General features: G+C 38.0%; 1 protein-coding gene across 2 annotated transcripts in view; it reads right to left on the bottom strand.

Annotated features, from left to right (window-relative positions):
• Window positions 1–4,104: 4,104 nt before the first annotated feature.
• The window catches only part of LOC127455097 (lysine-specific histone demethylase 1A-like), a 46,129-nt gene continuing 34,619 nt past the window's right edge, over window positions 4,105–15,614 (bottom strand). For both annotated transcript variants that reach the window (XM_051722682.1, XM_051722681.1), the window contains exons 14-21: window positions 9,727–9,800; window positions 9,504–9,615; window positions 9,209–9,341; window positions 8,937–9,124; window positions 7,696–7,810; window positions 7,347–7,474; window positions 6,943–7,089; window positions 4,105–5,172 (exon numbers count right to left, since the gene is read on the bottom strand). In XM_051722682.1, the coding sequence (XP_051578642.1) occupies window positions 4,987–5,172; window positions 6,943–7,089; window positions 7,347–7,474; window positions 7,696–7,810; window positions 8,937–9,124; window positions 9,209–9,341; window positions 9,504–9,615; window positions 9,727–9,800 (1,083 nt within the window). In that variant the 3' untranslated portion in view covers window positions 4,105–4,986. The remainder of the gene's footprint in view (window positions 5,173–6,942; window positions 7,090–7,346; window positions 7,475–7,695; window positions 7,811–8,936; window positions 9,125–9,208; window positions 9,342–9,503; window positions 9,616–9,726; window positions 9,801–15,614) is intronic.

Raw genomic sequence — 15,614 nt, 5'->3', positions numbered from 1 at the left:
ACCAGCAGGTTTCACATATTGTTCAGTGAAGGGATTGTTCACCCAAAAATGAAAATTCTGTCATCATTTACCCACCCTTATGTTGTTCCAAACACATCTGACCCTGTTTCTGCCATGGAACACAAAAGGAGATTTTAGGCAGAATGACAGCCTGTCACCATTCATTTTCATTGCATCTTTTTTTTTTTTTTTTTTTTTTTAAATACAATGAATGTGAATGGTGACTGAGGCTGTCATTCTGCCTAACATCTCCCATTGTGTTCCACAGAAGAGACTCATATGGGTTTGGAACAACATGAGGGTGAGTAAATGACAGAATTAACTTTTTTAGGGGTGAACTATCCCTTTAAGATGATAAGTCATTAAATGCGTGCGAGTGCCCTAAAGTCCCCATCACCTGTCTAGTTCACTTCTGTGTACATTTTATGTAGCTTAACGTAGCTATGACACTAGTCTGTAAACATTACCACTGACTTGTGTGTGAAATCTGGAGTTGACTCTGAATGGTTTTTATCATAGCCTTATTGAAGAAACTAGTTGTAATCATTTTATAAATGTCATTTCTAAGCAATAAAGTAATTTTGAATGTACAGAAGAGAAAATCTGAAGGTTTTGCTGTATAATGCCTGCAGTTTGAGCCCTCAAAGGCCTGTGGTGCAAAAAAAAAGGAAAAAAAAAAGAAAAAAGGGCCATGGTGTCATGACATTTCACACTCCAGAATCTGCACTTAACCAGCACTTAAATTTTACCCCCCTTTGTTTGCCCCTTACCTTGACCTCTGTGGATTTTGTCATCTTAGATTTGTGAAATATGCCTTTAAGTTTTTTCTCTCTATAGCTTCCCCCCTTATTAAGTGAATGTACAGCCATCAAAAAATGTTTATATATATATATATATATATATATATATACACACACACACACACATTGTTTTTTGTTCTTTTGTTTTTTTTGCACAGGCCAAAATGTTATTACGCAGTAAGTAAAATTGCAGCAATTGTGAGGTAACGCCTCCATTTTCTGGGTGGGGAGGTTTACTGTCCCGATTATTTGTATAGACTGAAAAGTGTTTTATTGGAATTGTAATCATTATTCTTTATTTTGAGGCCAGGTGCTCTGTATTGTTTTCTTTTTCTGTCGACACATAATGTGCCAAAAATCATTCCAAGGTATTTTCATAAAAGCATGAATAAAATTAAAAGGGTTAATAGTTGTCTTTTTACTTTTTCTGCCTATATATATATACATATATTCTTTTTTCTTTTCTTTTACATGGGATAGATTATTTCAAAAACTACAACCGAATATGTTTTATTTAAAAAATATCTTGTAATTTTGTAAAGTGGGCCTTGTTTTGTTAAAATTTATTTTCCCTTCAATTTTTTACTTTGTTGCTTGCTTATTTTGTAGATGTGTAGCTTATTGTGCTCCTGGAGAGTAATTTTGGAATATTTCCTTTTTTTTTTTTTTTTTGTATAAACTAAAAACTAGTCAGCAGACTCTAAGTGTTAATGCACCAGCTTTTCTTTTTGGTTTGGACTTTGGGTGATTTTTTTTTTTTTTTAAACATGCATAGATGGTTGTTGAGCCAGGAGCACTGTAAAGTTCAGTACTATATACATCTGGGATAGTTGCTCCTTGACAGCACTTCATCTATTATTATCTGCTCAGACTGTGGCTTTCTGTTGTCCCTCTTATTCGTTCAAGGTTCATTCATCTCCTGTGCTGTATTAAAAGCGCTGCCAAAGACAGATTTTAGGCCTTAAATGCACACATATACAAACACTTAAACACATTATGTTGTAGCACATTCAACAAACTTAAAGTACACAAAAATGTGCTTACACCTTCAAACACACTGCCCATTTAAAATACGGGTGTGTATCGTTAAAGGTAGACAGAAGTGAGAGTATTTTGTTTTTCTTTGATAAAGTTTGTAACTGGCCAAGCAGATGCTGGTAGAGTGAGTCTGGTGAACATGTATTCAACCTCTCTGTCAGCAACAATACACCTCGTTTCAGTCTTATGCCTTTGTAGTGTAATATTAGTGCATGTTTCAGTTTAACATGTTTCAGCATTTTGCATGGAGCTAGAAATCTCTTAAGGCTGAACTGCAGGCTGTGTATTCCAGATAACATAATAAAAAGCAACCTGTTTGTAACAGTTTTTGTGTGTTTTTACATATTAAAGTTGATTTGAATATAAAATATGTTGATCAATTGACAGATGGCAAAAAAAAAGGGAATGATTAATTAGTGCAATGATGGTTTTAATAGCTCAGCTTGTATAAAAATACAGCATTGTAACCAGTTGTGCTTCATCATAGTATGGATTGTTTCTATAGTGATAGAAGATCCTAGAGTATTAATCCTGTTCTGAGACTGACAATTATCTCAGCCTAATAGGACAGTTCTTTGAAAGAAATTCACATTTTATGGCAGACTGAGAAAAGTCTAGGCACTGAAGTCACTATCTTGTTCCCACCTATTTGTAAAGCATTTATCAGCATAAATGAAGAGACTTCTGAGCATTTTAAAAGCGTGTAAAATATCACAATGTCCCAGGCACTCAGCAAAAGTTTTAAAAGATCACTGGGCAATTTAAAAAAAACAAAGTAAACTTTTATGATTACTTGTGTGTGTGGGTGTTGTATGATAATGTATATATGTGGGCAGGGGCATAGATTGGGTTTACCCCTCCCCAATGTTCAAGCCAAATCTACACCCTTGTATGTGGATACTTAAATTCATGTGAAGTGTGTTTATTTCCATTCTGGTCTGCATGGTCCATCTCTTTGTGGGTTTCTGTGTGCAATTCATATTCTGAAATTGCTCTAGAGTGTGTGGGTGATAACGTATAACATCTGCCATCAGGGTGAGTCAGGTTTGAGTTCCAACTTGCTTATATGTGCTAAAATCAGAGAGATTACAGCAATGCTTGTACATCAGAATGGAAGCCCTGACCTGAAGTTTTTTTTTTTTAATGTTTTTGTGCCTAATATATATGTATGTATTTTATATATTTTTTTTCATCTGAATTTTTTCTTAAAAGGCAACACATGAGAAAAAGGTTAATTGCAAGCTAAAAATTAGCATGCGTTACCAACTGCTACCACCAAGTGCTACTATCAGAGAGCATGAAATCTTATGCTTAAAAGGTGCAATGTTTTTGTAAAGTTTACACATTTTATGGCGAATAGAAAAAAAGATGCAGTTCAGGGCTTCCGTACATCAGAAATCATGCAAGATCCCTAAGGGCATCCAGGTGTGTTTGTAGATTTTATGGAATGTCCCAGTTGTAACTGTCAAGGCATTAAAATCAATTTTGATTTCAGATTTCACACAATCAGATTCTGGAGTCTGTACTGAGGTTGTGTAGCTGACACATTTCCTGCTCTGGCAGCTAATGCTGTGCCTTTACGAAAGTCACTAAGTCTTGAGGAACTCTGGGGGGACTGAAGGGTCCTGCATTTTGGGTGCAGTTAACAGCTTAAGATAAAAGCATCCACTAAATACCCTAACATGAAATACATGTGATTGGAGGGAGAATCAGCTCAGTGGTAAACTAACAATATTCTCCCATTATCAAAACCATACTGGAAAACTGCAGAATTATGAACTAGAATATGGTTATGGTATTGTGGTGTAGGCTGCAAAAGGCTCTAATCACAAACCAAGCTGCTGGGCTAATATCAGCTCTGGTACCTCGGACTCCCACAATGTAGCACAGCTGCCAGGACCCACACCACAAAAACTGGGGCCAAGGCCAGAGGCCTGGAGGGGTTATAGTAACAACAGAGAGCAGAAGAGAGGCCAGCGTGATGCGAAGAGACTAAAGAAAGTAAGGATCAAATTGGAGAGTAGACATAGAGAGGGCCATGTTCACAAAACCAAAGGAAAAGCTTAAAAATGGGAAAAGACAAGTGGTTAAAAGAAGAAGGTTAGTCAAAATACAGAGCATCTGACCAAAATATCAACAGTAGGATCAGGTTGGACGAGAGAAGAACCACATGAGAAGGCAAACTTACTGAAGCAAAGAGGATGAAAAAAAATACAGAAAGACAGAAACAACCACATGAGAGAGTAAATGAGTGCCAAGGTGCAAGTAACGGAGTTCATATTCATTTTAATACAAAAACAAAAAAAACATTCTAAATCACAAAATATAAATGGATGGAAATGATCATAATTAAACAAATAAAACTTAAGAATGCTTAAATTATACAAATCTGTTCTAACATTTTAACCAAAACCTATTAGCAATATTAATGTGCAGTCCAGCTAATACAATCCCTCCCCCCAAAGCTATGATACCTACTCTGATGTGAGAGACAAAGATTAATATTATTGACAATGTCTTCTTTTTTTCGTCTTTTGTTTTATTCTGAAAAAATAAAAGAAAATGGACAGAGCACGTAGCAAAATGACTGGATTTCTGATGCATTCTTTTCCATCTGGCCATTTGAGTCCTTCACTAAAGAGTCTCTTCAAGCTGTTATTACAATTTTAATTCTCTGACTTGAAACACAAGATACATCGTGGCTGATGACTGTCAAGAGTGCTGATTAGTTGGGTATAAATATTATTCTCTGTCCTTTTGTGTGCCTTACTGGGGATCAAACCAGGTGAACATTCCATGCAAATTCCAACATTCTTGGGAATTCTTCTGGGACCATCCACCTGTCCTTTTACACTATAGATGACCTAGACTTTAGCCAGTGAAGCTACACAAAACAAGAGGGAACTGCATGAAAGGTTCCTTTAAATCCCTCCTCCAGCTTTCAGATTAGTGAATTATTTTCCCAAAGGCATGTCCTCATACGCAGACAAACTCCCATAAACACACATTTGCGCACACATTCCCAATCTAAGGAGTCACCCGGTGTCCTCACTTGACCCTCCCCTTCTTTATCTACCAAGACATTCTTTCACTGACTATCCCCAAGTCTCTCTCTCTTCCTGCAACATGAGTTGGGTTTAGAGATGTATTAGATGCTGGGGGAGGGCTGTGGGTTTGGGTTGGCAGTGGCTTGACGTGGCATAGTGTACATGGCCCCCAGGAACTGATCAGCAATCCTCCCTGCCTCCCTCAGCCCACTCAGTAGAGCACCATGCACTGTAGCAGGGTAGTTCCTGATTGTGTGTTCACCCGCGAAGAACAGACGTGGAACAGGCTGCAAATCATAAACAATTAGTATGCAAACCTTAATTTCAAACATAACATTAATCAACATATATAATGAGTCTATTTTGAGACTGCCAACAGAGGCAGCATTTTTAAGCATTATAGGCTCACTACCAAAGACTGTTTGAAAAGGTAGGCAATTATGTTGCCTCCTAAAGGCTGATTTATACTTACTTGGCGAATTGGCTTCTTTTAGTTTGCCTAAAATTATGATGAATTGCACAGTGTTTTTGTTCTGCTAAGGTGTTAGTTTGGTAGTATTTGTCCTGTTCGCACACATCCGTGAAATTCTTGACCTAGGAGAACTCCACCAGTCAAAGAGTGTTGATGACTGGTTAAAACTAATCATGGGTGTGATTTGGATGTGACATTTACAATGGTGCGTGCCAGCTGACGAGACTGTAGCTAACTACGTTACTATCATAACATTCAAAATTTATAACTTTAAAGCCAACTCTCTGAAACTGTTCAGAAGTACACTTTTTATGATGCTCAACACACTTCACACTATTACTTCCGAGACGTCAACCTCAACTTACTAATTTTAAAATGATGCCACACGTTGTAACAATTCAGGCTTTGTTTGCCTAAGGTGTTATAGATTGTTCAGGAGAAAATGCTTGGTTTATAAAACCTAGTTTAGATCAAATTCTAAGGGAGCATCGCATGAATCCTTTGTGGACAACATGGTGGACAAGGCGAGAGAAATGTTGATAAACTTATATTTCGTTCACTACTGAAAAGTATTGAAACATTGGATTTTTTTTTATTTACAGTACAGTGTCATGCTAACAAGAAACATGCTAACTTTAAACAATACTGAAATCAATTGCGAGTCTAGTCTACCATACAGAGTGCCAAATAGTTTGCTTATGAGGTTCCATGAGTTATGAAGCTGCCTTAGAAGCTTATCTAGTCACTGACCACGTTTACCTGCACTTAAGAAAATTGTTTGTTCCAGGGTTTTTGCAGAAAGTAGCATTCTGAAATGTCATGTAAACGAGAACGGCGATTTCCTTACGCCATAAGGGATGAAGAGAAAGCAGTTTAACACACCTGGGATTTTCCCAGAGAATGCAGCTTATGTGGTCATTTAAACGCAAAAGCGCCATTCTTACAGGTTTTTGAGGAGTGCGCATGTGCGTCAACAGGCCAGATAACAAAACGTCATAGGATGGAGGCCATCAACAACACAGCAGAAAGAATTAAACAGTTTTGGGAGTACAGTGGGAAAAGCAAATACACTATAAACTATACCCATTTATACACACCAATGTAAAATATCAATGGTCCCTCACGTTTGCGTATATGCGATTGTACATTGGGCGAATCCCCGTGTTTTATGTAAGAGGAAATCCCGCTACAGGTCGTGATAGAAAGTTCAGGAAACAAACACAGCAACAACTCTAGAACATCTGGAAATAATCGAAGGAATGGAGAGTAAAATAGCAGTGTCTTCCTCGGATCCCTTGTTTGTTATTTACATAAGAGTGGCGGGAAAATGACGTTGTTGTGAAGAAAGCTACTTACTGATCCAGCACATATATGGGAGTAAAGAGTACACCACTTATACATTGTATGAAAATGGGAAAGCCACTTTCTAGCAATAAGCTGCTTTCTGGTGTCCATGTAAACGTGTCAGTGAGGCAGCTCGCTAGGTTTTGGAACAGAGCTACTCAAAGAGCATCTGTTTCCGTTTATGTAACAAGAATCTTAGAGGAAAGTGTTAATGAGCAATTACAATGATACTTTGTCTCACCTGTGAAGCTCCAGGTATCGCAGGACCAGGTGTTATGGGTTGGGCCATGAGATCATAGTCATTGCCAGACGAGCCGGCTGCTACGTACGAGTAAGACCCACGAGCCCAGGGGTCAGCACGCCAGCGAGTCACCACCGTCTCCTTCGGCTGCCATGACGACAGACACAGAACACACACTCAGTTTGTTGTCATTGGAGCAGAGCCAGACTTCATGTCCTTGGAATGAGCCACAATGTCTCAGTGTGTGAGAGTTTGAGTGTGTACTGAGGTATGGGAGGACTGAACTCTTTACATTATATTTAGGCTGACATTTCCACTCATAACTGTTGTTCCAAAAGATATTCGATGTATTGAATTGAACTATGTGAAAAAGAATCCAGCAAGCTACTGTATTTCTAGCTTACCTGAGGTACTGCACTGCTTCCAAAGATTCCCTTGAGAATAGCCAGACAACGGCCAACAATAACGTCATCACTAATATTCTCCATAATACCAGCAGCCTCTCCCGCCATCAAAGCCAATAATATGGGAGCTGAGAGTGCACAAATTCAGATTCTCAATTTCACTTTAAATGACATGTTATCTTACAATTAATTAAATTAAAGAGAATCTTAGTTATAGAATTGCAGTGCTCTTACATACAGAAGTTACAATACTTTAATCCAAGAATATTGTGCTGAGAACAGACAGCAATTCAGTTATAATGCATCATTCAAAATAAATTATTTTGATTACAGTTTAATTTTAAATCACCTTTGTAGAGGTTCCAGAAGAGAAACAGTTCCCCTCGACTGGCTGTGGTACTTCCTACATGTCCAAATAGGTTAACACTGGGATCCCAGAACACTCTATCAAAACACAGCACCACCTAGAGACATGGAGGACACAGATTTGTACTGCAGAATTGGCCTCTCTGTGAAAGAGCTTTATAGTAGTCTGACCTCATGATCAATGGAGAACAGCAAATACATCCTATTAAAACACTAGCAGTCTAATGCTCTGCACCAATGGGCAAATATAATTGAAGTATTTAATTCCACTTAGTTTAATCCCATTAAACTGCAATACCGCAATAATGAAAATTCTCAGTTACATGTATGCTTTTATCAGATGCTTACTAATGCAAAGTGACTTAAAATACAGTGCACAAATCATGTTCAATGGCAATTATCAAAACAGGTAGCTAGGAAGACAATGCTCAGGGCTCAAAAACCAAGGAAAAGTCAAAAGAACTTAGAGAAATACAATGATAACCTGATCTTGTTGCTACTAATCTAATACACAGACATGTTGGGTCTCCATATACAAATCAAAGAAAAAGGCAATGTGTGCAGGGTGTTTTGTGGAGCAAGGTAAATAATTTTTTCTCTATAATGATCAAAAAATTATTTTAAAAGGACAAAACATATAATGCGGAGTCAATGAGAAAGCATTTCAGTTAACATTCAGACATCCTGCAGTGTTTACAGACAGCTGTTTCTGATATAGCAGTATTTTGAATAAAACCAGTACCCCACTGTGCCCTCTTGTGACAGAAATTGGGAAGTGGAGTGGGACAATTGCATAATACTGCAGTATTTTTTTGCTGCAGCTGAACTAAGAGAGGGAGTAAGGGGAGAAAGAGTGCAGGAAAAAGAGGACATTCAGTGTGTGTGTGGGAGGAAGTTGGTAAAAATTTAACCCTTTTAACAACACTCTCAGCTACAAAATCAGATTTGACCTTTAGGCCTTTTTTGAGTTTGAGGCAGAAGATCGAGACATAAAGATAACTCAAAAATTTGCTCACTCCATTTGTATTTAGTCAAATGCAGTTTGCATTTTGTTTCTTGTTGCTTGGCATCCTACAAGGCAAACTGAATTGAGAATCTTCTATCACATGTTTTGAGCAATCACTAATGCTGATTCTCTGGGCTAGCACAGGCTAGATTTATCATCATTACATCAACAGCCTCCAGTCTGAGTCCACAAAAGGAATAAATAGGAATTATTCACACCTTGTTGAGGTTCCCAAAGCCCATTCTCTGGATGGCAGCAGTTTTCCATTCAGGCAGGGGGGGCACAAACTGTACGGCTGGTGGCTGCTGCTTCATCACTCCCAAAGGAAGAGTGCACAACACGGCATCACACTTATAAATGAATGTCTGAGTGGTAGAGCGAGTATTCACCGCTATCACCTCACAACCTGAGACGGAGAGGAATTATGGTCATAAATTTGGATAAACAAACATAAACAAACACACACACAGGATGTGTTGGAGTGACTCACCAGATGACGTGTAACGGACCTGTCGAACTGCAGTATTGAGCTTAATGTCCAAACCCTCGGCCAGTGCCACGGGAACACACGAGTATCCATTTCGCACAGTCAGGTGACTGCCCGTGAACTCAAAATCATCGTCCTGCACAAAACACAGACAGAAAAAAAGCCTGTTAAGTTGTCTGCATACTTGTAGGTATCCACAGTTTAATTGTAAACCATCAACATTTTTTATTTTGACTTTATATGCTCTAAATGTGATCCTATAAATTCTTAGGAACAAGGCAGATGTGAAGTAGCCTACCTGATCCCAGTGTTTGAGCGAGAGAGTGGAGAGAGGTGTGGCATTAGCAAACTCAAGGTTAGCAAAGTGCCAATCAAGAATCTGTCTGTCTCTCGAAGACAGATACACATCACTAAGAAAGAGAGAGAGAGAACAAGGATGTTGTTATATGTCATTTGGGAGGCTAAACAGGTAAAGTACATACCATAAACATGTTATTACACTTATCACTCTGTTTGATTACCTGGGTGGGTTGGCCTCCAGCTCTTGCAGTCTTTCCTCTAATTTAACCTGCATCTCTACCAGCTCGTCATACTCCTGCACAGGAAGACACCTCAGAAATCAGAACACTTGCATGCATGTTTTAACGAGAATATCAGGGTCTTGATCAGAAGAGATGTAGTCCAAAGTCTTAACTCAAAGCCTTAATATGTCTAGTATGCAAGTGTTAATACATGGCCAATGCATTGCAAGCATGCTTTTGAAAATACTTCATGTGCACTCTTGCGTTACCTCAGTACCTCAAATGGGGCGATAGAGTTACCTTCAAATGTCTGTACCGTTAAAACTGATGTGTTATTATTCAGATATCTAGCTTTAAAAACATATCAATTTCAGGGGGGCCTGGGTAGCTCAGCGAGCAAAGACGCTGACTACCACACCTGGAGTTGCGAGTTCAAATCCAAGGCATGCTGAGTGACTCCAGCCAGGTCTCCTAAGCAACCAAATTGGCCTGGTTGCTAGGGATGGTAGTCACATGGGGTAATGTGGTTCTCGCTCTCGGTGGGGCGCGTGGTGTGTTGTGCGTGGATGCCGCGGAGAATAGCGTGAAGCCTCCACACACAAAAAGCCACGTGATAAGACGCGCGGATTGACGGTCTCAGATGCGGAGGCAACTGAGATTCATCCTCCACCACCCGGATTGAGGCGAGTCACTACGCCACCACGAGGATGTAGAGCGCATTGGAAATTGAGCATTCCAAATTGGAGAGAAAAAAAAAAAAAAAAAAAAACACAACATAACAACAACAACTAACTTGCCAAACAAGATTCTCTTCAAACTGTTACTCGGCTATGACAGTATATGACCTGAAAGAGAAAACTGGCCATAGAAAACTATAATGCTCCTTGCAGTGGCAACACAGAAACTGTAACGTACTTGCGCTGTGTTATCAATTGCAGCTAAGATTGCAATTTTTAAGAAAGTTTCTGAATCAACAATCGTTAACATTAATAAATGAAAATTTATTAATTATTAATAATAAACTAATTGGTGAACAGCTTGAAACTCCAAAAATACAAGACGCATATTTTGCTTCAATAAAAGCATTATTTACACAAAGTTTGATTTTAGACAGACCAACTGTTCTAATGCAAACTTGAAAAAAATCAGAGAAAAATTCCTTACTGTAGAAGGAAACATGAAAACATGAAGCTACCGAAGTATGTGCATGTTGCCTAAAGTTTAAATATTTAAACAAACACTTAAAGGAATGTTACGGGTTCAATACAAGTTAAGCTCAATCGACAGCATTTATTGCATAATACTGATCACCACAAAAATTTATTTCGACTCGTCCCTCCTTTCCTTTAAAAAAAATATTATAATAATCGAGGTTACAGTGAGGCACTTACAATTGAAATGAATGGGAATTTTTTTTTTACATTACAATACTCACTTTTTAAAAATGATTGCCACAAGACAAACAATATGCCTGTAAACATGATTTTAGTGTGATAAAATCACATACTAACCTTTTCTGAGTAAAGTTATAGCCAATCTTACAACTTCGTTACCATGACGATGTAATGTCAACAAACCCTAAAACCCTAATGCGACTGTAAAAATGACAATTTAAACAACTTTACAGCTCAAATAATACACAAGTTTTAAGAGAAGAATTAATGAAAGTGCTTTTATAAAATTCTAGGCTTCACATTTCTGTGTTTAAACCCTCCAAATATTAATTTTGTGAACATCAACATTATGTCACAACTGCTGTCGATTGAGATTAACTTGTATTGAACCAGAGACTATTTAGCAGAGATGGGCCACTTCTATTTAAATGAATGGGAGAAATTGGAATGCCCAACCAAAAAGCTTTAAAGCCCAACGGATGTAGAAAGGAAGCCCCACCTTACAGGTAAAAGAGCCAATCACCTTTTAGATACAGACACCACCTGTCAATCAACTCGAGAATGCGCATGCGCATTAGCTATACAAGCTGGGAAAATTGCGTTTTATAGCGTAATCTAAGGTAAAGAAGCACAATTTATGATTCTACTATAAAATTTTATTTCTGATTTAAAATACGTTTTTGATCATAATCTTGACCAACCAATTTTTGAGATTTTGGTCTTTCCCCATTCAAGTAGATAGGAGCTGCACTGGCATGACTGGAAACAGCCTCCCGAGAGCGTTCCAAAGATGGCCGACAGTGGACTGACTTGCTAGAAAAACTTTGATTGAACCCAGAACATTCCTTTAAGAAATGCGAGTATTTGTATTTTCATCTAAATATATTTTATGTTCAGTGTATTTTTAATACATTCAGGCAGTGTTTAGAATGAATTTGAGAGATGTTTAATTTACTGTTAACGCATTACTGTTAATAATAACAACTTTTATAGAAGATTCAGATTTGAGTTTAGTAAAAATTCATGTTGTAGATTGTGGGGTATTTTAGACCTTTATTTTTTTTTTATTTTGAAATCAAGTAAAATAATAACACTCTGTGTGAATACAGTAAATAACCTACCTCTACACTGGTGACTAAGTTTTCAGGTGAATGTACCTGCATGCTCTCCCAGCGAGAACTGATGTGACTGCCAATGTGGATGATAAAGGGAGATGAGTGGATCAATAATTCTTGTTGTTGTCATGTTGTACTTCAACACACTATCACGGTTTATGCAGAAAACGTAATGTTCATCTAAAGAGAAATGCTCAAACACTGACTGTTTCATCTTTACAAGCAGGGAAGTGAAAAATGCACGTCTGTGTTTTTTATGCTGTGTTGCTGACAGGACGTGACATCTAGGCTGGGCAATATGACAAACAAAAAACAAAAATTGTGATTTTTTTTCCAAACTTAAGGACGATTTTAAGGTAGGTTTTCCACTTTTATGTGTACTCAACTAAAAAGTAACTTCAACATGATTCAAATAACATGTTCTTTATTAGAATGCAAGGCAACCTGATTAAAGAAATCAAAGTTCTATTCACGATAAAAACATCGGTGTGCAAGATAAATGCAAAAAAAGTAAAAAAAAAAAAAGATTATCATTCCAATTCAATTTGCAAGGTTTGTCAAAATTATCAGTTCCCAAATGTTGGCTATAGATGCAGTGCTCTTGAAACACTTCAAAGTCAATAATTAGCAATCTATCTGAATCATGGTAAAAGGAGTGGTTGATGTCTGATTCTCCTATTTATCCATATGATTTGATATGAAGTGCCCGAAACTGTCACATAACTAATGGTTTTTTTTATGGGTATTTAAAGAAAAGAAGACAATTGAAAACGTATATAACTATAGAGTTGGTTAATATTTTTATTCTAAACCAATCCTCAGAGTTGGGGAACATTGTCAGAACAGAAGGAAGCAAGTTTTCTTCCAGGATAACCTTGGACGTGGCTTGATTCATGCGTCCTTCACAAATACGAATCTGCCCGATTCCAGCCTTGCTGAAGCACCCCCAGATCATCACGATCCTCCACCTGGTCGTCTAATTGTTAGATGGAGACCTGGAGAGGCCTTCAAGCCACAGTTTCTCGCACCCACTGTGAAATTTGGTGGAGGATCGGATCTTTTGCGCCAGGAGTGGCATAAAGTCACCCAACAGCCATGTGAAAGACTGGTAGAGAGCATGCCAGGATGCATGAAAGCTGTGATTGAAAATCAGGGTTATTCCAACAAATATTGATTTCTGAACTCCTCCTAAGTTAAAGCATTAGTATTGTGTTGTTTAAAAATGAATATGAATTTGTTTTCTTTGCATTATTTGAGGTCTGAAAATACTGAATTATTATTTTTATTTTTTTTTATTTTGACCAGTTGTCATTTTCTGCAAATAAGTGCTCTAAATGACAATATTTTTATTTGGAATTTGGGAGAATTGTCAATAGTTTACAGAATAAAACAAACTTTTTTAAATTTACTCAAACACATACCTATAAATAGTAAATCCAGAGAATCTGATAATTTTGCAGTGGTCTCAATTTTTTCCTTAGCTGTATATATATTATCAAAACATAAATTTGAATTAATTGGGGGAAAAAAAATCTGTACAGCCCTACGCAACATGCAGCACGCAAACGGCTGTGTGCCTACTAGTGGAGGATGTATGTACAGACAATCTTTTCTTTATCTGCTGACATGATTACTGAAACACATTTTGGCTTAAAATAAGTAATCGACGATCGATAAGTTTAATAAGCAATCATCGCTTATTCATTAACATCCCTTATTGCAGCCTAACATTTTGGAACACAATAAATCCCATAAGTAGCTTGAAGTATTTACATAAGGATGCAAATCTATGAAATGACTTGCAAATAAACTATCATCAGGCAAAAGTACAAAACTTTCAATTCAGTAAAACTATGCAAGGCAGACGGTCCAGACTTGACTCTTGCCACCACATGAGTGTGAGGTTTTCAGATGTGTACACTCTCCCTGAACGGCTAAGCACAGCAATAGTAATTTCAACCCAGAAGGCAGACTCATCCCTCTGAGCGGGTCAGCCTTTCACTCAGCTAACCAGTCCAGGACTATTTAAAGCAAAATCCTCCCCTTCAGCCACATCACACAGCTCTAAAATATCCTGCCATGATTTCTCTGTGTGTCAATTAACATGTAGTCTGCAGGAACCAGTTTATAAATCACATGCAAGTCCACAGCACATTTACATACTATAGCTGATATTATTCACCCACACAAAGCTCCTGAATGCACTTTTCACCAGGGTGAAAGGAGGTGCCTTTTTTTTTTTTTATATAAACAGGTTGATGTACTCCGTAGACATACTTTAATGTTCAGAATGCAAATATTCCTTCCATTGATAGTCTTCTCAGACCATGCATGAAAACTAAGATTTACTACTTTTATTATGTTTAAAATGGGGTTTTTATTAGGTTATGATGTTTGTGATTTTTATTGTGAGGTTTTATATTTATTGCACTTATTTCTATGATTTGTAGGAGAGTGATCATGTTGTGTTTGTGTTCACCATCCTCCTTCGAGTCCAAGAGATATTTCCAATAGTACAATTCTTATTTCAACTAAGGGTGCTTTCACACTGGAAGTTTAGTTCGAAATAGAGCACGGTTCGCATGAAAAATTGGTAATGTGAAAGCTGTCATGCGGACCGGGTGTGCACCGTGGTATAGAACCCGAGACTACCCGAAGGAGGTGGTCTGAGTTCGGTTGCAATGGAACTGTAGCGCGATTTGCGTGAATGTGAAAGCAACTCGGACTCGGGTGCGCATTCGTTCAGGAAGTAAAGTAACCTGCGCATGCATTTTGGCCGATGACGACATCATTAGTTTCGACAACACACGAGGATTCACACATTCCTGAAAGTTCCAAAAAAGTAATGACACCACAATGACATACAAGTACAATCAACACTATAAATACTGTCTGTCTGTCTATCTATCTATCTATACACACACCTTATAAATACTATATATAAATACTATTTTAAGTTATAAATATAGGGTATAATAGGAGATGACAGTGGCAATAACTTCACCTTGGACACGAGTGCGAGTAAGCGTGCAGTGTAAACAAAGATGCAAATGAATTCCTAGCAATCAGCTCTCTCCTCAAAAAATGCCGTTTGCGAGCAGCAGCAAGCCGCCTTTCCCTGGACATCTGATGAGTTACGCCATGAAGCGCACATATACGCAATTGACGTTCACTCTGCTGTGCATAATGGCACCAAAATAACAAAAAGTATGGTAAGTTGCGTTGTGTTCTCCATGCGTGTTTGTGATGACGTAAGATGAACGCAAATGGACCGGGGCTCGATAGAATCAAGTGAGTGTGAAACCAGACCAACACTGTGGGTGGCACCGGGAACAATCGCACTCGAAATCGGACTGCAGCAAACGTGCCCAGTGTGAAA

Source organism: Myxocyprinus asiaticus, chromosome 17 (genome assembly GCF_019703515.2).
Source record: "Myxocyprinus asiaticus isolate MX2 ecotype Aquarium Trade chromosome 17, UBuf_Myxa_2, whole genome shotgun sequence".
Taxonomy (NCBI): domain Eukaryota; kingdom Metazoa; phylum Chordata; class Actinopteri; order Cypriniformes; family Catostomidae; genus Myxocyprinus; species Myxocyprinus asiaticus.
The sequence above is the reverse complement of the archived record's forward strand: the minus strand, read 5'-3'. Positions and strand labels throughout refer to the sequence as shown.